The 26,362-nt window shown below is 42.2% G+C and overlaps 2 protein-coding genes across 3 annotated transcripts; both read left to right on the top strand.

The window, feature by feature from the left end:
- Positions 1–206: 206 nt before the first annotated feature.
- Positions 207–19,856, top strand: SFT2D1 (SFT2 domain containing 1). Of its 2 annotated transcripts, none has more exons than XM_052784878.1 (8): positions 207–328; positions 4,809–4,831; positions 6,367–6,453; positions 12,099–12,180; positions 14,593–14,628; positions 15,392–15,450; positions 16,846–16,875; positions 19,147–19,856. In XM_052784878.1, exons 1-8 carry the CDS (start codon positions 266–268, stop codon positions 19,184–19,186), a joined length of 420 nt encoding a protein of 139 aa, XP_052640838.1. In that variant the 5' UTR covers positions 207–265; the 3' UTR covers positions 19,187–19,856. The 2 variants fall into 2 exon arrangements, with proteins under 2 accessions (XP_052640838.1, XP_052640837.1); XM_052784877.1 differs by lacking the exon at positions 4,809–4,831 and adding an exon at positions 9,075–9,157 and having other exon boundaries at positions 19,147–19,763.
- Positions 19,857–22,249: 2,393 nt separating this feature from the next.
- On the top strand, positions 22,250–23,510 carry PRR18 (proline rich 18). The gene has a single exon (XM_052785789.1). It carries the CDS (start codon positions 22,305–22,307, stop codon positions 23,166–23,168), a length of 864 nt encoding a protein of 287 aa, XP_052641749.1. The 5' UTR covers positions 22,250–22,304; the 3' UTR covers positions 23,169–23,510.
- The last annotated feature ends 2,852 nt before the right edge of the window (positions 23,511–26,362 follow it).

The following is a 26,362-nucleotide window of genomic DNA, read 5'->3' as shown; positions in this document are numbered from 1 at the left end:
GCTTTATTTAACGGCCAATTCACCGCTGCTGAGCTCGCGCAAATCGCCTCCGTCCTTATCGAGATAAGCCGATTCCCGCAGCGGCCGCTGGAGCTAGAGCCCACCGAGCGAGCCCTGCTCCCCCGCCGCAGAGGCCCGCACGGCCGCACCGGCCCAGTGCGCAGGCGCGGCACCGCCCCGCCGTGCGCGTCGCTTCCGGTGGGACCGTCCCTTCCCGTCCGGTGCGGCGCGGTGCGGTCCGGCCCGGCCCAGCCCCAGCGAGGGCATGGAGAAGCTGCGGCGGGTGCTGACCGGGCAGGACGACGAGGAGCAGGGACTGACGGCGCAGGTACCGCCCGGCCGGGACCCGTTCTTCCTTTCCCCTCCCCGCACCGGCGGCTTGCTGGCCGCTGCCCGGGGCGCTGGGGGCCGAAGGCTCCTCGCCACAGGCCCGCACCGGTGTCCGCGGCCTCGGGCGCCGCCGTGTTCCCCCCGCTCCCCGCCGTGTCCCCCCGCCCGGGCCGGTAGGCGGGAGGGACGGGGAGGCGGAGGAGAGAGGAGAGTTTGCTCCTGCCTGCGCTGGAGGAGGAGGTTTGTGGGCAGCAGGCCCTGCCCGGGAGTGAGAGTTTTGGCGAATTGTCGGTGCGCGGAGCAGCTCTTCGGTGTGTTGGTGGTTTGGGGTCCTTTGGTTTTGTTTTCCGCGTCTCGCTTCGGGTTAGCAGGGTCTCCTGGTCCTGCGCGGACTCTTCCTCCTGCGTGGCCCTGGTACTTGGTGATCAGTTAAACAACATCTAAATTGCTTCTCCGTTTCCTTATGCCCTTGCATTTGCAAAAGCAAAGAAGGGCTTTCTCTAGACAGAGATCGTTTTGTGTATATTGTGCTGAAGTTCCTTTTTTGCCCCATACTCCTCAAGTGCAATTTAATTTTTCTGTTTCCTCCTCGCTATCTTCCTCATCGTCAGTTTTGGGTTTTGCTACTGCATTTGAATGCCATACATTAATGAGACTTAACTTCTAGGTTGCAGCAAAGCTGAGCGTACTTCTAAAGAACCATTTATACCATCAGCTCCCTTTTGATTGGTGTGACTGCAGGTCAAAGTGCCCCACATCATGGAATATCTTGATACTCTGTGCTACAGGGTGCTGGAGCGTGGTGGGGGAGGCTGGAACATAGAGCAGCCCAGATCTGAGCTGCAACTAATAAACCTTGGGGAACCAGCACAGCCTCAGTATAGTTGGTGTCTGTGGCATAATGTTAGTTCCAGCAGCTTACTGCTGATATGCTTTACTTGTCTTTCCATGGAGCTGCTGCTGGTCTTCAAGGTTTATAAACTTGGCCTCTGCCACAGTAAAGCAGCTAAATTGTATCCACACCGGACTGATTCTGGAGCAGTGTAGCCCTTTCACACCAGAACTGGCTGCCAGCATTTGGGAGGGATGCTTCGCCTTCTGATCTTATCTCAAGATTATCAAAGAAATACTTACATTTCTGTTAATCTTAGTTCAGTTCCAAGAGAATTAATTAATCTGCCATCCCCAGGCACGTTTCACAAGACACGTGACAGTGACACAGAGTTGTCCTTTACTTGATGCTGTGATGATTGTTTTAAGGCAGCAATCAATAGATAAATGCTTAAGTATTTCATACTTTTATGTTTGAGGTGTATATCCTAAGAAGGAGAGAACTGAGCTACAAATGTGTTATTTGTTAAATGTCAGTAACTAAGCTATATATGATTGACTGTTGCGTGTAAAGATGTTGTTATAGCCGGAGAAGACTTTAAACAGGAAAAGTCTGCCCATATTTAAAGCCTATCCTGTACGTGATAGAAGAAAACATATAAATATGTCTTTGGCATAGTGCAAAGGAGCTTCATGCTGAGAAGATGAACCAGAAAGATCTTCTTTAAAGTAAATAAATACCCAATGAAGAAAAACTCAAGTGTTTAGGTCAGGCAATGTCTCTGCTGTAGGCTTCTCTCAAAGTAGCAATGTACTTCTAGAACACTGGAAATCAAGCCTCTTTTTAGTGAGGAAAGTCATATGTGAGATTCACTAAAGCTATAGCTTTGCAGCTGGATGGTGTTGACTATTTTTAAAGTGTGTGCAATAGAGCAAAAAAGTATGTGCACCCATGCAGAGAAGAACATTTTTTAAGAGGTAAGGTTGTGAAAGAAAATATAAGGTTGTGCATTTTGTGTGTAAAATCTTCAACTGTTTTAAATGACCTTTCTGGAACTGAGTCATGTGCTGGGTTAAAAACAATTGCCCTCTCTTTGAAATAGCTGATAGTTGTGTAATAGCCATCGTACAGTTCGTGTTCGTAGATGTCTCTGTATTCTGCTCCTTGATTTTTGCAGAAACATTACCATGAAGTCAGCAGTAATTCCTATTAAGTAAAGTAGAAGAAAAGTATATAGTAAGACAATTGTGTGATGATTCAATGAAGTCTTTCTGTACTTTCTAAACTCTTCAGATGACCGTCACTACTTGCTGTAATTAGTTCAACTATTCTAAATATGTATTAAAAAAAAAAGCATTAAAGGAATTTGTTACCGAAAAAATCAATAATAAATTGTAAGTATACCAGTGTAACGATGTTGTCAGGGCAGCATTATGCTGTTTAGTTTTATCAACATCAAAACTAACATAAAATCAGTCTGACACATCGGCTTATTATCTGGCTGTCGTTTCATGATAGTTGTCAATTGACATATGGTTTTTGATATATTGCTTAGGAGCTCAATTCTGTAAATATATTCAACATTTCTTTAAAATTGAGTTTTCTCCATTACTTGCATGTTCTTAAATTTACTATCAAGAAAAGATGCAATGGTTAACTTCTAGAATCTTTCTTAAAACCTGTAAAAGAAACTGCTTCTATTTTTTTTGTTTGTTTGTTTGCCCACATGGAAAACTATTATAAGATAATTAATGTATGAGGGGAGCCTAGGTAGATGTTCAAAACCACAAGAAATATTTTTGATCAAAGGCAGCCTTGCAGATTATCATTCATATGACTTATTGGGTGTCCATAGCAAGCTATTCAGCAGACAGCGTTATCTGTTGCTTGCAACTTGTGTATTAGACCATTGCAAGACTGTTCCTTATGTTTCAGGAAGTCTGCCTTCCGGATTCCAGTTTCCACTTAGGGTTTCCTCTTGATTTCTGGATGTTTTCGTCATTTCTTTGATGTAATATTTTCTTGGAATATCCTGTGAATAAAAATCTTTCTTTTTTGCCCAGGAGTTTGGCATTAAAGCTTAGAAACCCTTAGTTTTCTATAGGTATTTGTTGGTTTCTGTTTCTGTTTTCTTTCTATTGCTTAGAAACAAGCTGGTAGGCAGTATAGCAAGAAGGGTATGTTTTACAGGAACTCCCTTGCCGCCACCACTGCACAGTTCTCCATATGAATCTTTCCCCAGATGTGGAATTTGCATGGCAATTTTTTCAGTCTTCTAAGTAAAAGCTTCTGCTAATGCAAATGTCATAGAGTGTAATGCCAACAGCTCTTTTGATCTGAAATCTAGGATTAGCTGTATGGCTGATGTCAGACAATAAAAAAAAGTCCTAATCACCCTTACTTTGTTTCCTGCTTTTGTTGCTTAGGCAGCTTAGATTTAATGACTTTTTCTTAGGGTTCTGGTTTATAGCCTCTGAATGTAGGTGTAAGAAACTAAGCTGTTACTTCAGGGTGTCTCACAGCCCCTCTTTTAGAAATTACTGTACCTGCAGCACATACAGCAGAATACGCAGGCACTGTGTGAGGTCCTCAACTTTTACAGATTGTAGCCTGGCATTTTAGCACAAGCTGTGGTTTAAGTAGTTGAACTGTGTACCTGTTACTCAACTTTTGCAGCAAGGTGCTTCACTACAGGGGTGAAACAGACATCTTGGAAAGGTAACCAGTTCCATTGCTTCCATGAAACTTAAAAAGTATTAGGTATCAGGGACTAAGAAAATGCATTACTAGATATATCCCCAGTTTCAGGATTTCAAACGTTGCATTAACTAGGTTCAGCTTGATAATACAGACGGTGATGGCATCAAGAATGGTTGGAGGATCAGCCTTCATTTTAATGCCAATTAATTTATTTAGTTTTATTATTACAGAGAATGCTATGTTGTGGTGCTCTGGCAGCCCTCATGCTACAGCTTATCTTCCTGCAGTTCATGTGCACGTATTGTCAATCTAAGTTTTTAAAAATTAAATCCATAAGATGTATTAAACTAGTTTTAAAATCATATTTTAAATCTTGTGGCATTTTTTGTTCCAAGCCTCTGTCTGGTTCACTTATTTATGGTGTTGGTATTTTTTCCACCTAATAACTGTCAGGGATTTAAATGAAGATAAAGCTATTTTCAAATTTCTGTGAAAAATGAAATTTCCTATTGTTTCAGGAACACCGCCAGATATTAAGACTAGAGGTAGAAGTTAAGTGGCAGCAATGTGCCTGATACACCTGAAGAAATGATTTACCTTCATCCTTTCCATGTTTTCTAGGCAATCTGAAATGTGTCTTGGGTGTACTGATAGCATTGGCCCATCTGCACTTCATTTCTGAGCAGGGGTGGAAAGGATTTTTACTCTCTCCTTTTTTTTTCTCTCTTTTTTTTTTTTTTTGTGTGTGTGTGTACATACGATTAGTTGCGTGAATAGGTGTAACTAAAAGCATGATTCAAATGGGCATCTTCAGTTATGTCCTACCAGTTCTTCCTGCGCTTCTTACATGTATACACATTCAGGAATATGATTATCAAATACGCTTTCAAATACTAAACCATCTTTCAGTTACTGTTTTTGTCTATTTCTTCAATGCGAACATAAGGATAAGGAGTTGGACCTAACAAGGTAAGCTGTCTTCTAACCTTTGGGAAGTTCTGTCTTAACTGCTGAACAGAGAGAAGGGGAAAGAAAACTCAGAACAATACTGTATCCCAACTTTGTGTCTGCTCAGACAGTATGCAAGTGTAAAAGATAATTTTTAGTATTCTGATGCCCCTTCTTAAGTAAATATTCAAAGTATTTAATTTGATTAAATAAGGTAATTTTTTTATAAGTAGAAAGTAGTCCAAGCTATTCCTTGTTAACAGATATTCAGATGCTGATTCATCACAGTGCATAAATGCGTTCTTGTATGTGGCCCTTTTTTTATGAAACTAGATATGGATTCTTCATTTGTACAGATGTGAAATCATTCTAAGCAGTAACCAAATTTCATTCGTTCACTTGCCACTACCTGAAAGAGAAATTTCTCAAGAGAGTAGGAGAAACATCAAACTCATTGGTTGAGGAAGCCCTAACTTGTGTATTTGGTTAATAGTACTTGATTGAAAATATCTGTAGACTAGATAACAAGAGCGCAAGTTTGCTTGTGTCATCTAAATAAATAGGAAAGTTAGCTTTTTATAGTCATCTGACATAAGCTGAAGCAACACTTCACTTGGCAGACCGGTTTAGAATAGAACTATCTTTAATTTTAGTGGCCTGGAGTAAGCTGAAATACATTGTTCTTACAGCATGGGTGGAGAAGGTGAGGTGAGCGTATCTAACAAGTCACTTCTGCTGAAAGGGGCTGTTCTTCTGCCAGCTATGGGGCCGGACCTCTTTCCTTAGATCAGCCCTGCCGCTTTGCTGACATCTTGCTGAGCTGGTTCAGCTCATTAGTCCAACATAGGACTAAGTCATCAGAGCAGGAGGAACACTAGTTCTGTTCCTGCTTGGTGAGCTGTGTCAGCTAGCTCAGCTCATTGAGGGGGTCTTGCAGGTTCTGGAGTCACACAGGAGACGCAGGAAGTAAAATGATGCCTTTCAGCAAGTTAGCTGTCGGATGAGACAAGCTCTGGTAATCTGCCTGCACCTTCACCCTGTAAGGAATTGTAACCGAAGTGGAATCGTAATGCCTGCAGTGGATACTTGTACTAATATGTACAATGGATTCTGTCTAGTAACAGGAAAAGGTAGTAACGTCTATAGGAACGTGCAGTGCTGCACAAATAGGTATGTTGATCTGCAAATTGCTAGAAGGTCCATTCAGTCTTCTGCTTTGGTACAATTGTGAGAATTTTGAATTGTAATTGTATGGTGAAAAGAAAGTCTGTTTGAAAGTGGAGCAGGATTGCTCGAGTGCCAGGATATACCTTCAGAAGTTTTGTCTTGTTTGTTTGTTCTGGAAATATGTTACCAGATTGCTAATATAATTTCTTAAACTGAAGTAATTAATATGCAAGCAGCTGTTAAGCAAGGTGAAATAATTGTTCCTGGCTAAAAAATTATTTTGTCTGAAATTAAAGACTGCAATAGTAAAGAAAAAAATGTCCTTTAGATTGTTCAAAACTGGGTTTGTAATATCTTTCTTTTTTTTTTTCCCCTCTCCTCCTATTAAGGTCCTCGATGCATCAACACTCAGCTTTGGTACTCGTGTCAGATGGTTTGCCATATGTTTTGTTGCTGGCGTTGTGTGTTCTATTCTTGTAAGTAAAGTTTGTTGGTTTTTGGCTTATTTACCTAGCTCTGCCTTTTTTTTTTTTTTTTTTGTTTTTTTTGAAACAGGCAACAATGCTGAATATAGCCCGCATGCACAAATGCACAGCAAAATAAGCCAAACCTTGTTCATATTCATACTTTATATGTAATTCTGTGTTTGCTTTAACCTGTATCCTAAATTTGGTATCCATAAATCTAACTGGACATTAAATATATAATTAGCGAGTAGGGGCTGTTCCATAAATTATGATTTTTGACCATCTTTCTTCCATTCACAGCAGAGAGCATTTTTATTGTAGCGTAATAAAATTTCTTTCTAAAAGGTTTGAACACTGACAAAATATGCTATATTTTTTTATTTAGATTTGTGATTGGTGTACTAGGAAAGAAATTTTGCTGTTGTTCACTGTGTACCCATCTTATTTTTATTCTCTCCAATAAGAGGGGGAAAGGAGGGGGAAGCTTGAAAGGTTTTTAAAGGCTGAAGAAACCACAAGTGTAACCTGTCACACTCACAAATCAATAGGTGATGACTGTGGTAGCATGTTGACACTTTAAAAACCTGCTGCACTCCTATTGATCTTACAGCCAGCAAATTGTTTGTTCATTCTTGAACTTGAGGTGTTGGCAGGAGGCTCAAGCCTGCAGTTAAAAGTTGAGATCTATTAATGGATTTGGTCTATCAAAATCTCTGACACAGGCAACTTGCAGTACAAAGCAGTTCTTCATCTGTATGCAAAGTCCCAGAAGCAGGTGAAATAACAGTGGGGAAGTATCCAGACTGCTGGTTTTGTCTGTCTGTCTGGGGTTTTTTGTTTGTTTTTCCATGATGAAGTAGGATGTTGGTTCTTCACAGAGCATGACTTCTGATGCAAGCTAGTCAGCAGCCTTTGGCTAACGTGTAGATGACATTTGCAGTTTTTGTGGAGACTATCAGGCAGATTGTCTTGACTCATAATGTATTCTGGTAGTAGGATGGAGAAACTTGTCCTGTGTGCATTAGTTTCTGGGTTTGCCATTAATTCCTGTCATTAACGTAATGAGGAACAAGCTGTTGATTGTTTGAGGCACTCACTTAGAGATGGCTACTTGCTGGATTCTCCTGCACATGGAAGTTTCTGATTCTTTATCAAAACTTGCAGTTTGTTAAGAGACCCAGAGGTAAACCAGAACAATTGCTAGTCTTACCTATGAGAGGTCTTATTTAAGTGGTAATCAGTTCAGTAAAGGAACTGGAGAGTAGTATTCTTCATACTGATATTTATGCCAAGTACAGTGACACAAACTCTGGCCAGATGCTTGTGTTGGAGAAGGGGCAAGTTCTACGGAGGGAGCTCAGAATTGGGTTGGAATATCCCTTTTTTAGGGTTGCTGAAGCATTATTTGGTTGACTTCCCCCCCCCCCCCCCCTTATTTTTGCAAGTAATATTTAACCAGCATAATCACAGATTTTAGTACATACTGTGTTTGTGCTTTAACACCTATTTCTGGACAGGTTAAAATCACTCATTTTGCTTGTATTTTTTTGGTGTTTAATCTTTGTGCCTCTTCTATATCACATGATGTGAAACTATGAAACAACAGATAAAAGGCTTTAGGATCTTAGGTTCCTAAAGTTTCCTTGAGTTATCTTGAGCTTGATAGATGAGAGTCAAAAGTCTGCTAGTATTTTTGTGGACCTTGTATGTTGGAGAGTTTGGAGGCAGCTCCCTAGCTAAGCTTTGCCACGTGATGCTGAGAGCTGGCAACTCCACCACCTTCTGCTTCAGGTTATGGACCTTTTGATAGAGTTATTGTGTTCTTGGCTAGCCAAAATTCCAGGTGGTGTTTTTTCTTTAATCCAGTCTTTGCGAAGTGTCCATAGGCTTTCCTTTACACTCTTCTCTTGCAGCTTTCCATGGTTGCTTGTGCTATGGTCTCTGCAAACTGACAGCACAGATCCCCACTGAAATTGCAATTGGATGGAGTATAGTTGCTTTGTTTGTTTTTTTTTTTTGCAGGACATAGTGTCCACATCACAGCTTAAAAAAAAAAGAAGAAAAAAAAAAAGTTAAAAAACCAAACTAAAAAACCATATTTTGCTTCTAGTTTAGGCTCTATTTCTTCCTGATCATCATAGGAACTGTGATCAGCAGAAGGCTTTGGATTTTCTTGTGTTTAGTGGAAATAAGAGATGTCTGGAAGTAAGAGTTCTAAAATATTTCTATTCAGTCTCAGTGTGTATCTAGACTGCAAGACCAGATGGTTCATTGGAGGAAAAAGGAGATGGTAGATATTAGTGTGACTTTATGGCACTTTTTCCTTTGCGTGCAGAGGTGTACAGTGTGTAGTGGGGTATTGTAACAAAACTGAAAGTGTCAGAATATAAACAGTACAAATAAACAATATAAATAAACATTGCCTAGTTGTAAAAATATTGCAAAATATAGTCAATCAGTACATTATTTTGCCAGTAGGTGGCAACAGAAGTATGCTGAACATTGACTACTACAAATCTGAGAACTGTATACTCTGATACTCTTCATAGACTGAAAATAGATTTATAGATTATAAAATCTAAAGAAATTGAATTAGTTAATTAAAAACATACAAATAACCTCTTTTATAGGGAACAGCATTGCTATGGCTCCCAAAGGGGATCAAACTTTTTGCACTGTTTTACACCCTGGGGAATATTGCTGCATTAGCCAGGTATGATTTCTTAATTACTGTTATTTAAAAAGTACCCTCCTTTTCATCTACATTTCCATTTGCTTTTACTCTAAAATGCTGTCTATTTATGTTGTGTATAAACAACATTGTTTTCTTGTTGAAATGTTAATAACATAAAATCTTGTTTGTCTTACAGTTTTAAGATTAATAATTAGTGAATATCTGTTATTGACTTGTTATTCCGCCTTCGTGATGCCTGACATGATTGTTTTGTAGACACATCACAACTGCTGTCTGAAGTATGAATAACAAATTACTGGCTGAATGTTTTGTACTTTTTACAGCTAGGTCCTTCTGCCTGGTACAGAGGTACCTCAGCTTTAGGGGCAAACTGGTAGTCTGCCCACTGTGTGGATGTGTTGTTACTGGAAGGAGCTTCTTGCTTTTAACAGAGAGATCATCCTGTTTCTAGGAAAACTGTCTGAAAAAGGAGAGGTTCAGGAAATCCTCATTTTGACTGTAAGGCCAGGCAGAATCTAAAAATCGTTCACAGTGTATCTTTAAACTCTGTGCTTGGTTCTTCACAGTATTCCCCATAGTCTTAAAAGATTTGCAGAGGGGACCTCCTAGGATCTAAAGCTCTTTTTTCACTGTTTGAAAGACATGTAAGAAACAGCTTCATGTCCATAAAGTATTTTCAGTTTGTGTTTGTCCTCCTCCTCTTACTATCTTAGCATAGTTGAAGTGTGGTCATGAGACTCAATACCCATGGAGTCTGGTCTTGACTTCCATGGACTCTGACTTTAGTCAAGTCACTTAACTCTTGAGTCAAGGCATTATTAATCTGTTAAAACTCAGGCAATGTGACATTAACATTTGAGAAATGTGATGGTGTGCTGCTTTTCCTCAACAAATTTGTTAGGGGACAAAAGTGTTTACACTGGAATTGAGTCTCATTTGTATAACTATTCCATCTTGTACTAAAACAAGACAAGAAGTTAGTACTGGAGGTAGGCAAAACTGAGTATTTCCCTTTCTCTCCCTTATTCCTTATTCTTTGTTGTTGGTTTTTTGGTTTTTTGTTTGTTTGGTTCTTTTACCTAGTATTTTGGGTGTGTTTTCACTGCTTCAAATTAAATTAGCATTTTAGAAACTTGGTACTAATCAAGTCTAATTGTCAGTGAACTAAGAGGAAAGCTTTTACAGACTGGTATTTCTTTTAGGAGAATTCTGAAAAACTTTAGTCTGGACTCCAACTAAAATGAGAAGAGGCCCCCTTCCCCTTCAGTAGTCCTTTTAGACAGAAACAACAGGCAACTGTGTTCTAAGACCAGTAGGAAATGACAATAAAGTCCCAACTTGACAAGGAGATTTAAACTTTTTCAGGCTTGTTTGCAAGTCTGTATTGAAAACACCTGCAGTTACCACTCTTACTAAATAGTCCTGTCTAGCCTGGTTTTTTACTATGATTTTCTAGCCACAAACATGAAAACAATGATACTTACTTGATTTTTCTCTGGGGTGATGGGTGTATCTTCTACAGAATGTGTTGTATATAAGAACTATCCTGTGTCAGTGGAGGACCTCTAGATTTTTTCCAGCCTTTCTGCTCCCTATGGATTCCCTCACATCTCTGGAGAAGCTCTTGAATTGTCTGTCCTTCAATGCTAATCAGGCTAGCATCAATGCATTTTGCTTTCTATGTTTTTTCTGCCTGTTTTATGTGGCCTGAACCTCCCTCATTTTTACCACCATATTTTCATCATCCCTGTCCTTCCACTAGCTAACTAATTTTTTATTCTAGTTCTTCAGGTCTCTTTTTTTTCTTAATTTAATTTTATGGCCCAGCAGCCAAGATTAAAAAATACTAAGAAAAAGTTAGTTTGGATTGCAGTGAATTTAAAACATTTTTGTCTTTTGAATTGAGAAAACGTTTTTTTCCATTTAATATGGACTTTTGAGGTCTGTCTACACAACTCGAAGAAGAAAAACCAAGTGAAAAGAAGGAGCTATGTACACAAAGTTGCTGGTAGGGGAACATCTGGGTGTGGGAGATCGTGGGTTTAGTTTACTGCTTGGGACATGGATTCCCATATTTCTTCTGTCTTAGAAGATGCATGCTTCACCAGGCTTATGACTGGTTTCAAGGGGGAGCTCTACCAAACTCTTCCCTGCTATTGATTATTTCATTTCATATAAATAAATATTAACTAGAAAAGGAGTTAAACTAGGTTTCCTACTCTGTAGTAAAGCATTCAGACCACCACAAGGTTACAGGCATTCTCACTCTCTCACTAAATATTTTCTACAAAGCAGAATGGCTTCAATGACAGGGAAGGAAGAGACTTGTCTCAGAATATTTGAAGCCAGATAATTACTCCTGCAGTTGTGAATTCTTGGTTCACATCTCATTTCTTTGCAAGAACAGGTACAGCACAGCATTGCTGATGGTTTTCATTCTCCCTTCAAGACTACAGACTAGAAGAAAGCAGGAGGATTTAATACAAACTACTGAAGTTTTTCCTTCTTTTTTTGCTTTCTGAGTTTGGGCAGAGTTAGAGCTTCCCTGTAATACTGATTGTAGCAACTTGCATGCTGCCTGGGTAAGAAGTTTATTGTTAAACAGAAATTTTGTACAGAATTTTGGTCTTTGTATTCTTTGAATTCTTTTCGCAAGTCAGTTCTAAGAACAGCCTCAACATGAAATTCACTAGACTTCAACTTGACAACCCTCTGCTATAAGTGGTAATGTTTTGGAAAGAATTTCATGACCAAGGGTGACACAATACGTAAGCTGTTTCTGGGTCTAAATTCATGGAGCATTCACCTTTCATTCTGGTGGGTCTCTGCTAAACACTGAAATGCCTTTTTTAAAGCCTTTGTACTCATCTAACTGTTGGAAAACTAATTACCTGTTGTCTTTTGCAAAGATTTACTTGAAAGTGATTTAGCATTTGTTTTGTTTTTTCTCTCTTATTAGTACATGTTTCCTGATGGGGCCACTGAAGCAACTGAAAGCAATGTTTGAGCCAAAAAGATTAATAGCTACAGTTGTGATGTTGGTAAATATACTGTCTTTACTTCCTTTTGCTAAAAAGTTTTCCTTTAGCCTCAAAGCTAAATCTGAGGCTTTACTAAGGGAGGTTATTTCTTAGTCCAACTCTTCTTTGTACTGAGTAATAATAGTCAAGCTGGTTAGCTCTGTGTATCATAAAGATTATCTAACTCCTTTCTATGAGCTTGTGTTTTTGCTGCTTATGATTTTTTTTTTAATTAATCACTTGGAGTAAAATGTTCTCTATTAAATATTTCTTACTAAATGCTAATATTAGGTTGATTATTTCTAATTTGTTTTCTAAAACAGTTTCTTCAAGAACCAGGCTAAAAAGAGACACTTCAGCTGCTGTAAAAAGTCAGTGGTCACCAAGTCTAGCCTGACAGTTGTTTGTTGGCTGCAGTTCTGTTTGTATAGCTTAGTGGTTCATCACTTTCAAAGCAATGGAGAAAATTAGTTTCTCTCCCCAGTCTGGGAAGCCACATGTTCAGCTTCACATACCTCCATTGTGAGGTCCTTGGCTCCTTTACTTCCATGACCATCATTTCTTCTTCCAGAAGTATAGAAAAAACAGCCCTGTCCCCTATCTCAGAATTCCTATCCCAAAACTCTGTATTAGGTAGTTAAAAACAAGTTTCTGCCCTTGCTGCTGCTTTGTTTTGTAATTATTTTCTCTCTTGTTTCTCCTGATTTGTTTCAACTTTTATTTTTGAAATGTAGTTGGCTGTCCTATTCTCCCCATCATATAGCTTTCTTTTCTAGTTGATTACAGCTGATGTGGATAAGAAACCCGTCATGAATTCTTTCTGGATGGCTGTCATATGGGTTGTCTATTCTTTCTCTTGCACACCCAGATGAAAAAAAAAAGTTGTAATCTCATTTGAGAATCTCACGTTTGCCCACATCTTTTGGAGAAGTGACTTGATCCTTACTTAGACTCTGAGCTTTGTTAGAGGTGACTTTTTGCCATCTCTTTCAAATCATACCAGGTTACAAGTCCTAGGGAAGTTATGTTTCATAGGTCTTCAGTAAAAATGTCTGAGATTATCTCCAATTCTCTAGAGTCTCTGTTTGCTGAGCATGAATTCTCCAACACTTTACAGCTGTGGGCTTTTTTTGGTCAAGCTGAGGGCCTAAGCCAGACACTAAAACAGCTGGCACAAAAATTATTTGCTCTGTTATCCTGTCATCCACTGTGCTCAGACATGGTGACAAAAAAACCCCCACAACTTCCTTTCATGGCTGTGGAAACAAGACATGTCGGAAAAGGAAGGAGAATAGAGAGTAGAAAAAACATCACAGACCTACCTACCTACCTACCTGTGCAGAGAAGCTACCAACAAGGTTAGGAAAAAACAGAATGAAAGGTATCATCTAATAGGAAATAGGAACACTGAATGAGAGCTAAGACTGTTAGGATGGAAAATTTCAGTAATACAGAGAAGAACTGGTAAACTTCTGAAGTTTAGAAAACTTTTTATGTATTTGACTGTTTTCTTCCCCATCCTAACACAAAGCTAGAAGTGTAGGCAACCCAGGAGTCACAAATAGGTTTGGAGAATTTCAAGAGAGTCTGTTATTTTTATTTCTTTCAATAAAACACCAACAAATTTTTTTTCAGTGAAAATTATTTTAGTTTAATTCCGTTTTCTACGATGTGTAATGACAAATGGAGGGAGCCAGGTGAGATTTAGTGGAAAAGTTCAAAGTGATGCTTGCACAAATGGTGTGATTAATTTGGCATAGGAAACCTTATCATTGTAATGTTCCATCAAAGGTGTCTAAGTAGCTTGAATAAATCTTCATGTGAGCTTTTTCACTGTGTATGAAGCAGCTGCTCCCTAGTGGGCTCTTCATTACTGTCGGAAGATGAAAAAACACTGGCAGAAGAAGCAGAGCCTGTGTTTGCCAAATACCGTAATTGTGAATGGGTGTTTTTAATAATTGGATTTTCATGGTGATGCATGTACCTTTCTTGTCAGATGTTGATGTTATGAATACTAGATCCAAAATTATACTATGTACTGAAATAATAGAACAGCAGTTCCCAGACTACTTGGTTGCTTTCAAGCAAGCTTTATCAGCTAAGCCCATCTCTTAATAGACGTGACACGTAAGACTACACAGACCTGGTTATACTCGTCATGGTTCCTGAAGTCAGTTCCTGCCTCCTCTTTCTTCTAAGGATTGTCTCAGCCCTTCTGGCCATGGGGCACATCACGCTGTGCTTTGGAAAACACCACTTTACCTGGAGTTCAGCATATAGTCACTATGTGACAGCCTTTGGCCCTGCTTGTTTCCTAAGTCAATTCTGAAAATGCTGATTACACATTGAAAACATGAAAAGAGTTGCTGTATTTGCTCTGTTGTGTATTTGAGTATTCATTCTTTTCTATTTTTGTCTCCCCTTTCTCCCCAGCTTTTCCTAGTATTGACTCTGTGTGCTGTATTCTGGGTAAGTGAGAATACTTTGTTCCTCTAAAGAGCAATCTAGCTTGGTTAGTTTATTAATTGTATTACAGCTTTAACATACAGTTCAATTGTAGAGGAGAGATGAGCTTGTGTATGTGGTATTTGTGTTTTCAACTGCAGTTGAGCTTAGGCGGAGTGATGAGCCTGCTGGCTACAAAGCAAATGCATTCTTCCACCTGTGTGTGATGTAGATGAGAATACAAAATCTAGAGCATCAGGTTCAGTCTGCAGGCCTCTGGACTAAGAACTAAGAAAAGCAAGTTAAAATATACTTTCATCTTAGTGATGTGCACTTATGTCAGAGAATATGTAGTGATGTTTAGAAACCACAGGTACAGAATACTAAACTGATTAAGACAAAGGAAGAGAGACAGAACAAGTACCTTCAGGCATCTCAATTGAAAAACTGGCTGTAGTTGTGTTCCATAGAAGTAAATATGTAGCTGAAGTGAACTTCTATATTTGCAGAAGTACAGTATCATGAACGAAAGTGAAAGTGTTAGCATTGATGCTGTTAAGTGTTTTCAAAGCTAGAGAAGGTTTCCTTAGCAGGATGCTAATGGAGCGACAGATAAAATGAATGGAAAGTTGTTAGAGTGGAAAGGAGTAGCAAATTAAGTTAAGACAAGGAAATTTAGGCATCGTCAGTTAACTAAATTTTTGGCTGAGCAGGCTGTTGCAATTGTTTGCAGTGTAGACTGGTGCAAAGTGAACTAACTTGCAATATTTGCTTTATTTTTACTTAGTGGAACAAAAAAGGCTTGGCGTTGTTATTCTGCATATTGCAGTTCTTGGCAATGACCTGGTAAGGTTCTTAAAATTCATTTTAACTTCTTCTCCTTACCCTACACCCACATGATTATAAACCTATATATATATATATGCTTCACATAAGTGTGCCCAAATGCTAGCCTCAATCTGTTTCTGTAAGCTAGGTTGTGTAACTTCAGCAAAATCTATATGCAATCGCCTTACAAAAATGGTAATTTTAAGTATATTCTGCAATATGTGAACTTATTTGAGGCATTATGAAAGGAATCTATATGCAAAAAAATTCTCATGCCTCTTCTCTGTTGTGAAAGTAACTGTATATTCATATGCCCTGCTTTTGAGTTCTAACTAAATTTTCATTTTTGAAGTCAAAGAAACTAAATAACACTTCCATAGGGTGTGTCCTGCCCTAAGAATATTCAGCAGCACTGGGTAAAGAGTGGATGGATGTGAGAGGGTAAATTTAGTGCAGCAGGTACTATGATGACCATCCAGATGTGCTCAAGGGCTATGTTTGGGAATGTGGGAGCACAGTTAGATGAGTTACTTGCAGCCTGGCAGAAGTTTTGGAAGTTACTGCTTTCTCCATGGAGATACAGCTGAACATACTTAGTCTCCTTGTCCCAGGTACTAATTCCTAGCTGATCCAAGTTGACCACAATTCTTGTTTGAACTTGCCCTGAATACACACAGTCTATACTGAACTTGGATCTGAGGACAAATAACCATTTGTTCAGGATAGGGACTGTTGGGCATCGTGCTGGGTCCAGGTAAATGCTTGGTACTAGATAGAGGGAACATTGCTAACTCAGCCTGTGTTCTACATGGTTACAGCAGACAGCTTCACATTTGTTAGGTGTCCTAGAGCTTGATCAGGCTGGGCATGAGAACAAAACATAGCCTGGAGGCTTCTGAGAAGCAAGTTTCAGAGGATAATAGAATTATCAGCTGTTTGAGTGTCATAATTGTGGCATATTATTCCTACTACAGCATATATCTGTATTTAGAGTTACATAAATAATATTAGATGTGTATTTGCATAGTAATGTATATTGTCTTTAAACTGGAAAAAGTTGTCTATATCATCTTGGAAGAATACAGTTTTCCCAGAAATCTCTGTTCCTTTTGAAACTGGTGATAGTAAATCTGCTTTTTTAAGTTTATGTGCAATAGAAGTTACGAATGATATTTAAAAAAAAAAAAAAGAAAAAGAAAAAATGAAAAAATAAACCAGGAAATCCTTGGCAGTATGTTTAGTTCTTGTCCAAGCATGTCTTCTTTTCTCAGGTAAGCATTGAATTGAGCAGGTAATCTTAAAAGTTTTGTTACAACAGGTTGCTTTTATTAATGCTGGACTGAAGTGAAATAATTGGGTTCTAGGAGAGATGTGAACACTCTGTTGAATATACTCTTTTCCTCTATTTTTCAGGTATAGTCTCTCGTATATTCCTTTTGCAAGGTGAGTCTGCATAATTACTTCCATCTTAACAAAAGTCAGTTATCTTTATGCTAGGGAGGGGTGAAAAAGTCCTTAAATTCAGTATGTGAAAAAACATATCCTTCTCCCTTTTAAGTTTTAGAAAATGACATAGCTGAACTCACAGTAATGCTTAAGATAAGCTTTAAATACAAGTAAAGTGCATAGTAATTCACTTTGTTAAATTTCATTCTGGTTTTCATTTCTGAAAATAAATTGAATTTTTGTTTAAATTCTCTAGTGATTTAAAAATGCATTGATGCAATAGTGACTTTTCCAGTACTTACATTAAAAATAACTTACAGATCTGAGGTCTTACTTAAAAGCAAAGAAACAAGCATAGTTTCAGCTGCTAAGTCTACTTCTGAATTCCTCCATCATTTTTAGGAGAGGCAAAGGCAGTGCTTCATGTTAATTTTCATTTTGGCAAGCTTCTCTCTTTCTTTGCACTCTTGTGTGTACAGAAAGGGAACGAAAGCTAGCCAAATGCATAGTTTGTAAACAAACGGAAAAATCTATTTTTTTCTGTAATGTTTCACGTAAAATGCAGATTGGTCTTTCAGCAGTGTGTTTTTTAAAAAGATGAAGCGCTTCCATGTCTGTATATTACTTAATGAGGTTTTCTGTAGTGAAAGTGTGGGGGGGGAATGAATACAAAGTATTGTCTATCGCTTTCATCTGATATCTTCTGTAGTGTTTCTGTAACTTTGCTGAAAGATCTGTACTATGGATTTTTTTTTTTTTTAAAGCTTCGGATTTGATCTAGGGAGGATTAAGCCATGTATGTATATATTTTTTAAAGATAGTAGTTGATAATTACAATGGATTAAACACTTTAACTGAACTCAGGCTTCAAATTGTCATCTTACTATTTTTGACATCTCAAGCTAACCCAGTCAAAAGTAGTATTCTGAATTCTTATAGTTCCTGTGGCCATGTGGCAGTCTCAGTAGGGGTCTTTTTTTTTTTTTTTTTTCTTCCCCTCCTCTCTTTTTTTATTTTTAAAATGTTCTGCTATGCACAGAAAACAAGTTGACCTGCTAGTCACTGGTCTTTTCTTCCCTACCAACAGTACTTCCAAGTTCTGGTCAGAAAAACATTAGGTTATATGCATCACTTAATTTCTTTGTTTTCATTTGTTTATTAGATCGTATGAGCCAAAGAACTGAATTTTACACAGGCTGCTTTTAGTAATACAGTGATTACTTTAGGGATTATTATTTATGTGGAATGCTATCACAAATTTCTTGTACAGGCTGCCTTTCTTAGGGAAATAGTGATCTAAACCATGTTAAGTGCCAGAGAACAGTATTATGTAACTTGTTTAAAGTATGCATTTATCTTGATTTCAACAATATTATCATTACTTGATTTCACTCTCTTAATGGTTTACTCTTAACAACAATTTACTTGTTTGTGGGGTTGGTTTTTTTTAATTAATGGTGGCTCTCCTGCTGGCATGGCAAAAAACCCCACCCCAAACCTATGCAACAATAACAACAAAAAAACCCCAAACAACAAAAAAACCCATACATACAATGACCTTAAAGAGTCATGATAGTATTCTTCTTAATTTTTTCAAATTGACTAACAACAGCATACAAATTCCATTCCTTTTAATAAGTTGTTACATTTTTGAGAAAATGAAAAATAAAGGAGACTAAAGTGAGTGATGTAAGTAGAATAGTCAGAAAACAGTTTATTTATTGTCAGTTAAAGAAACAGACCCCTTCAGATCTTTCAAACGTTAAGGCTGAGCGAACCCTTCATCCTGCACTGTTAGTACATGCACTTTAAACCCTTCAGCCTGGGCTTTTTTGATGGTCTAACTCCGATGTGGCTTGGACTCAAAAGCACCTGTGCTTTGCTGATTGTCTGGATTTGGCATGCTCCTCAGCCCTGCCCTTGCTGGCCAGCCTTTACGAAATAAGGCTTTGACCTTTGCTAAAGCCACCAAGTGTGCTGCAGAACAATTTTTAACACTATGTCTGCATTTTAGCATGTGCTTGAGTGTAAACAGTGTGGAAGACTTGGACGATATGGGCAGACCTGAGCTTCAGAATGGGCTTGAGCCTTTGCTTTAGCCGGTACTGTAGATGTACTCAACATAACGATGGCTGTTAAGATGCCGTTTGATAAACTATTGATTTTTGTCTTTATGTAGTATTTTTAAATACATAATGGTTGGTGTGTATGTAAAGAAAATAACAAATATCTTAATTGACTCTTTTTTTTTTTCTTTTCTTTTTAAAGGGACGCTGTGATTAAATGCTTCTCGTCCTGTCTAGGGTAAATTAAAACCAGGAACCACTGTATGCTTTAAAAGCCAACTTTTATTCCTCTGTGAATTTTGCTCGGAAAACTATACTTTTCCACTCATGAAATACCCAGTAACAATTTAGTATTTTCCTTGCCTCTTGCATTTGGGGGATTAAATAATCTTTACTAGAAACAGTTTTTAAAATAAATTGGGTGAACTCTTTGTGTTTACCCTGGAACCTTTAGGCTTTTTTTAACAAAAAAAAGTACATTTAAATACTTTGTGCAAAGTAGTCTTAAAACTACATTGCATCCAGTAGCACAGTTTATTCCCCAGTGGAGGCAGGCCACTAAGGTCTGGGTAGTATGCATAAAGATTTCATTTACAGTTCTGTCTAAAATGCGCTATGTGCCATTTATGTTTGTGTATTATTTACTGTATGCATTTCCAAAGACAGAGTTTTATAAACGTTGTAAAGATTTGGTAAGTTATAATTAACTGCTCCTTTGAAATGCCTATACATGTGCCTTATGGAAAAAGCTTAATGAGAATCTGTGAAAGGTCTTTTAAAGGTTGTTGGATTTTATTAAAAAGCTATATTTTAAATGATTTTTTTTTCCTTTCCTACTTAACTACTTTTTACTAAAAGAACTTATGGCTAATGTATAAATGAGATTTGTGAAATAAATTAGTTTTAAAGGTGCCTAAACTACTTTTTATTTAGGAATCTGCTATAGAGGGCTGAAAATTTCAGCATTACACTTGAATAAATATGAAAATATATTAAAAAGTGGGATATGTATATGACTATATCCAAATTTGGTTATTATATTTGCAGAAGTGACTTTAAAGCTTCTTTGTGTTAGTATTCAGACAAACTGGTCATTCTGACTTAAACTGATAACAAATTGAAGTCTAATACTTTGCCTAGCTCCAACAAGATGTTACCCTTCTAGTTTTTTGCAGCTGAGAGTTACTCAGTTATTCAGGAGCGAAGTTAAATCCTTAATGTTTGATGGGTGATACTATGTTACAGGAGGTTCTTTTAGCACGTCTTTTAGCACGCATGTGCTTGATTAGCTGTGTTCTAAACCCCAGTTGTTTTGGATTTTTTTTTTTTTCCCCACTGATCCACAAATAGAAGAAGAGGGAATGGATTTGAAAAGATGTGAGCTGCAGTGTCAGGAAGGGGAAAAACCCCTGTCTTTTAGTATTTGGGGTTCAGGCTGAAGAGACGAATTGCAGTACATTCCTGTTAAATCTCAGTGTATGTGCACAAAAGAGCAACATCTTTGGGGGAAGCTGGATAAAGGATGACTGCATGATTTTGCAGCTAAACTGCCAACCAAGCCACCCCTGTTAACTGATTAGTAACAATAAATTGCCAGCTAGACATCCTTCCTGCAGGTGATAGGGGATCAGGTAGTCCTGACCCTGCAGCAGCAGGCTCTTGGGCTTGTTAGTACTGCTTGGTGTAGTGACAGCCTCTCCAGCTCTGCCCATCAGACCTGGTGTGCTGGTGGACCCTTGAATGAATTTCTAGTTTCTTTTAGTTTTTAGTTTGCATTGAGGATGAACTAGTATGTGTGCAGGTAGTGATGGATGTCATCCTGGAAATGACTGTCACTGCCCCTTCCCCAGTGGCTGTTTCCTGTTGGGGCACTGACCGTAACTGGCACCGGGGAGATCCCATCCTGCCAGTCGGTGCTTCAGGACCGGGCAGTTGTTTGCTCCAGAACTGGCTTTGCCCATCAGCCACTAGTTCCAGTACACAATCACCATCACTGTCATCTTTAATTAGAATGGTATTAGTTATTCCGCTGGGGTTTTTTTATTTTTTTTTTATGTGCTGTGGTAAATAACAAAGTTAACACTCATGAGTTAACACTTAGTATTAGATCAACAGAACAGGTTCGAGAACTGAGGTCCAAAAGTTCCATGTACTTGTATGCTTTTATATACACTTAGGTCTGTTACATCATGTGCTTTCTTGTTTTTCTTTCCTGAACATTTAAGGATTCGCTTTCTTTGTCTGCATACAGAGCACGCACACTGCCTTCTTTCGTTGGTACCTTTTGCTCCTTTGCATCCTATCTTTGTTTGCTGTGTATGAATATTCCAAAAGTTCACAGTTGATGCAACCTCATTGTACGATATCCTTTTATGACGGTGTGAAACCATAAATGTGGAGATCTCTATCCCTGTGGATTGCTTATATCCTACCCATCTTTTGATAAAATTCTGGTACCCTAATTAAAATAGTACTTTGAAGGAACATTTATAGAAGTTATATGCCATGACTTTTTAGACAAAATTTTGGAGTGGTAGTGATCTTGGACTCATAGGAAATACATGCTTACTTTTGACTACCACATGAAACCTCTCTAAACCTCTGTTAGTGTTCAGGGTACTTTAGGAAATTACTGCTTTCCTCCTCCTCAAAAAAACCCAAACCAACCAACCAGGAGTGTTGTGATTGAGGCAAAGCACATTGCTCAGAAGGAGTTGAGGCTAGGAAGACGGATCTCTGGCCTAGGCCCTTTGTTACTAAGCCAGGCTGCTCTTGTCCTCGGAGTGGCTGGTGCATTTTGGAATTTCACGTAGGTGCGAGTCTGCTCTAGGTCTCAGCGTGGCTGACGGCACTCGTGTCGCGTCTGCCTGCCCTTACTCACGGTATGTCCAGTAGTCGAGGAGCTCGAACTACCGTGCGTGTTTTGAAGAGGGCTTGAGGGCGCTGGTTTAACGGGACACCAAAAGCCTGCCGTTTCGCCCTTGGACGCTTGAGGGCTTTGGGAGGAGTTCAGAGCCTGCCTGCCCTGGGGGGGGGGGGGGGGGGGCAGGAGCCCCTCGGGGGCAGGAGTCCCGCCGTGCCCGCCCTTCGGCTCTTCTGCGGGCCGGGCCGGGCCGGCGACGGGCCCGACCCCACCGGGGCGGCTTGCCCGGCAAGGCCGAGGAGCGCCGGGAGGAGCGCCGGGAGGACCCCGCCGTCCCCGCCCGCACGCCCACCCCGCGCCGCGGAAGGCTGTTCCCGGGGCGGGCGAAGGGCGGGAAGGGGGGCGGGTTATCGAAGGGGGGGGAAAAGCGGCGGCTACCGGCGCAGGCGGAGCCCGCCCTGCCGCCGCCACCGCGGGCTCCTCGGCCGGCTCTCGCCATGGGGCTGCAGCCCCGGCGCGCAGCGGGGCCCTGTCCGCCCGCGGGGAGATGCGCCGCCCTGCCCGGGGCCCCGCGCAGCGCGGCCGCCTGGGCCCGCAGCGAGGAGCCGGAGGGGGCTCCCGGCCGCGCCGCCTCCCTGCCGCCCATCCTGCCGGCGCCCGCCGCTTCCCCCGGCGCCGCCCGGGCGCAGCCCAAGAAGGCGCCGGCGCCGGCGGCGGCCCCCAAGAAGGCTGCGCCTCGGCCGGCGGAGGAGAAGGCGGCCAGGAAGGCGCGGGCGGCGCCCCCGGAGCGGGCGGGCCCCCTCTCCAGCTCCTGGCCCTGCGCCTCCCTGCAGCGGCAGCCGCCGCGGAGGCCGCCGGCCGAGCGGGGGGCGCGGCCCCAGCCCGCCCCGCCGCAGCCGCGGGGCCGCCCGCGGGCGCCGGGGCCGGGCAGCCGCTCCTGCGAGAGCCTGGGCGGGGCGGCGGGGGAGACGGCGCCGCGGTTCTCGCTGAGCCTGCCGCCGGAGGCCGTGCGGGTGCTGCAGCGCCGCAGCCTGGAGCGGCAGCGGGGGCAGCCCGCCCTCTCCCCCGGCGGCAGAGCGGGCCCGGGGCCGGCCCCGGCGCGGCGCGGAGGCCGGGCGGGCGGCGGCCGGACGGGCGGCGGCGACTTGCGCGCCCTGCTGAAGATCTCGCTGCTCAACGACAGGCACCGCTACGACGACGAGGAGTACGAGGAGGAGGAGGAGACGGCGGCGGGGGCCGCGGTGGACGAGGGGCTGGTGCGGAAGTGCACCGAGTGGCTGCGCGGCGTGGAGAGCGCGGCCGGCCGCGACCGCGACCGCCCCGACAGGCTGGAGACGCTGCCGCACCTGGGCACCCTCTGAGCCCCCGCCGGCGGAGCGGGGCCCGGGGAGGAGGCGGCGCCGCCGCCGTCCGCTCCCCGCGGCTCTTCTGCCCCGAGACCCGGTGGGCGACGGGGGGGCTCGGGTTCGGCCTCGGCGGGGCCCGCGGCCCGGAGCCGGTCCCCGGGAAGGCGCCGGCGCTGGGGCGAGGGACAAAGGAGCGGCGGCGGGAGGGAGAGGGGCCGGCTGTGGGCGTCCTGCCTCCCCTTCCCCGGTTTTTTTAAGACTCTCGACTACTTTGTAAGATGCGCGTAATGATTTTGTATATTTGTACATAAAAGCTCATTTTTATTTATTTGAATAAATGGCTGTTGCGTTGCACTAGCCTTAGCGCCTTGGTAGCTCCGCGTTGAGCTGTGCCCGCTCTGCTTGTCGCCGCCCGCGTCCGCCTTCGCTGTCCAGGCGTCCTCGGGGGAAGGCTGCCGGGCTGCTCCCCGTGCCGACGGCCCGTGGGGGGCAAGTATTAGCCCGCTTCGGGCGGCTGCGGGTACCGGCACCCCGCGCTCGGCTCCCAACAACACGCTGAGCCGGTGGGTTCCTCGGTGAGCCAGCGCAGCGCCGGGCGCTCAGCCAGACGAGGGACCCGGGGCGGCGGCGGGCAAGGTAACGGAGGGGAGGGGGGGTGTCCCTCTCGGGGAGGGGGGACACGGCCACGGCCACCGCGCCGTGTTGGCTCCCGGGACCGCGGAGAGGCGAGGCCGGGGCTGTGCGGGGGCTCCGTGGTCTCAGCCCCGTCCCAGGCGGTGGCCCCCGCACCCCCGCCCTGCCCAGCTGCTACCGGCCTACGAGGTGGAGGCGGGGGGGGGCAGCGGCTGCAGCCTTTGTCAGCGACCCCCGGTGCAGAGCTCGGCGGGTCGGGAGAGGCGAGGAGGGGGCGGGAGGGGCCAAGGGTACAAAAATGGCTGGTGGAGAGGAGAAGGTCAGTCTTGGCAGGCTGACCGCTGGCGTCTCGGCCCCTTACTGCCGCTCTCGTGTTGGTGTTACCCGGCTTCTCGGAACACGAGGCAGACCGAAATGTTTACTGTGGTGTGGTAAACATTTTGCAAATGAACGTTGGAGCGTGTAGGAACATGTTAAGTTGAATTTACTTAGCAGAATAAAATAGTTTAGTGCCGCGCATTGAGAATTACCCATTTCACGTAGATGTTGGTCGTTTATGCCAACTGATGTCTGTGTTGACTGTTCCATTAAATCACGGGAGATAAACCTTTCTATAGATCAGTTGCACAACGTAGTGATGTGCTACGTTTTGTACAGTATTCCCTCTTGCTCCAGGTTTGTTCAAACAGTTTTTTCCCCTGAAACTTAAGGAATGACAGGGGAGAGATGCTTTGAGGAAATATTTATTTATTAAATGCATTGATACAGCTGTGGAAAAAATAATGAACCAATATAACACAGGTGTGAAATAGCTATGCTTAAAGGCCAGCAAGAAAAGCATGGGGCATGAGAAGGTATGGAGAGTAATTCTATTTCATTTAAGCAAATGTAGAGAGTTATTTGTAGCACTAGCTAGGAAACACATGCATCTTCCTACCATTTTAACTGAGTTTGCATGTACTTCTGCCGTATTCATCAATTTTCAGTAACGTTTTCAAGCAAGTATGTCTTAACAATTGCCAATTTCCTGCCAAATTTAATTTATGCTGGATTGATGTCAGACCCACTTTTGTTTTGGTTTTTCTCTCTTCTAACAATGAGGGAAACAGCAGTAGTTGAGCTGTAGTTGAGTTTTCCCCTTCTGTCTGTTTTGGGAATGCGAGTTTATAAAGGAGCATCCTGGACCCTTACAAATGTTGTTCCTTAAAACCGCTCTGTGCTTTCATATCGACTATAATCAGTATCTCCAGTTGCAACGAAAAGTGATTCATTCATTAAGGGCTGAAGTATGATAAAGCTTACTTGTGAGGCTGAAAGCTGCTTTGTTCAGAGGCTGAAGTGCGGCAGGAAATTCAATAAATTTGAATGCACAACAGCAGCAAATACAGCATGACTTGGGGGGGAGGGGGGGTTGAAGGCGGACTGCCAAGTCTGACAAAGGAGGAACCTGCTCAGAGTACACTAGGAAGAAGAATTTGAAAACTCAGGAACTGCCTGAATAGATTTCTTTTTTTTTTTTTTTCAAAAGAATTAATTTTAACAAAGCTACCCAGAGATCACGCAGCTAAGATCTTTTGCGTTAGGCAAGTCATAGTATGCGGTAATTGAAAGTGGGCCTGAGGTGGCCTCGTCTTGAGATGAGGATATGTAGTCCTGATTTTGGGCTGGATGTTAAGAGCCACTGGGCTCTCTGGAGTCATATAGCTAATGTCTGCTTGGAACAGTACCTCCTTCACTAAATGTTAATATCGAGATTTATTGTTTCCAGTATTTGCTACCTTTCTGCTCTCTTTTAACCATAAATGATGCCCCTAGTGCTCTGAATACTTCCATCTGAAATGCCCATAAATCTTGCAGGTGATATTAGAACAGAGGAAGTTACTACACACTAACAGTAACTTCTGTTAATTCTGCATGTAGCTTGCCTCTCGGTATTTTTTCAGTTAAAAAGAAAACTGATGGATTCTAGCATCCAAAAATTGTAGGTAAATTAAACATAATAAAACTGCTTATTTACCTCATTAATATGTGGTATAATAGACATTTGAGCCTAGTGGCAGGCTTCAAAGGACAAAAATGCCCGTGGAGATTCAGACAGCGGTGAAAACCCTCAAATAAGTCATTGCATTTGTCTTTGTGCAGCGTGGCTCCTGCTGTTTAAGATCCATTATGTAATTATATGCCAGTAGGCATCGTACCAGGAACTAATCACAGTTCCTTTTCTTGCTGAAAGAGCAAGAGCCCTCTGAAGCACCGAGAACCGAAACTTCCCACTGCAGCACCCCCGTCCCAGTCCCAGTGGTCCCTGGTCCACCTGAGGCCTCCCCCACCCGAGCCATGGCTTCAGGACAGGGTGCCGTTAGCACGACGGGAAGTCCCAAGTGGGATGCTGTGAAAGAGCATCTCTCCGGTCCCTCTGCTTGCACCCGGGCTCAGTGAAGGTGCGAGGGGGCTGCTGTTGGCCCCCCACATTCTCAGCCTGCCGAACTGCCTGCATGCCCCAGTGCCAGTATTGAGGTAAGTAAGAGCCGTTCTTCTGTACTGGTGAGATTAGGTGCATTCAGGAATACTTTTCA

The sequence above is a fragment of the Harpia harpyja genome, chromosome 4, assembly GCF_026419915.1.
Source record: "Harpia harpyja isolate bHarHar1 chromosome 4, bHarHar1 primary haplotype, whole genome shotgun sequence".
NCBI classification, from domain to species: domain Eukaryota; kingdom Metazoa; phylum Chordata; class Aves; order Accipitriformes; family Accipitridae; genus Harpia; species Harpia harpyja.
This window is presented reverse-complemented; position numbering and strand designations above follow the sequence as displayed.

Bases quoted from the DNA above. Each gene is read 5' to 3' on its own strand.
- SFT2D1 (XM_052784877.1), top strand. From the start codon at position 266: ATGGAGAAGCTGCGGCGGGTGCTGACCGGGCAGGACGACGAGGAGCAG. The intron at 6,454-9,074 runs GTAAGTAAAGTT...CCTCTTTTATAG, and splicing joins GCGTTGTGTGTTCTATTCTT to GGAACAGCATTGCTATGGCT. The intron at 9,158-12,098 runs GTATGATTTCTT...CTCTCTTATTAG, and splicing joins AATATTGCTGCATTAGCCAG to TACATGTTTCCTGATGGGGC.
- PRR18 (XM_052785789.1), top strand. From the start codon at position 22,305: ATGGGGCTGCAGCCCCGGCGCGCAGCGGGGCCCTGTCCGCCCGCGGGG.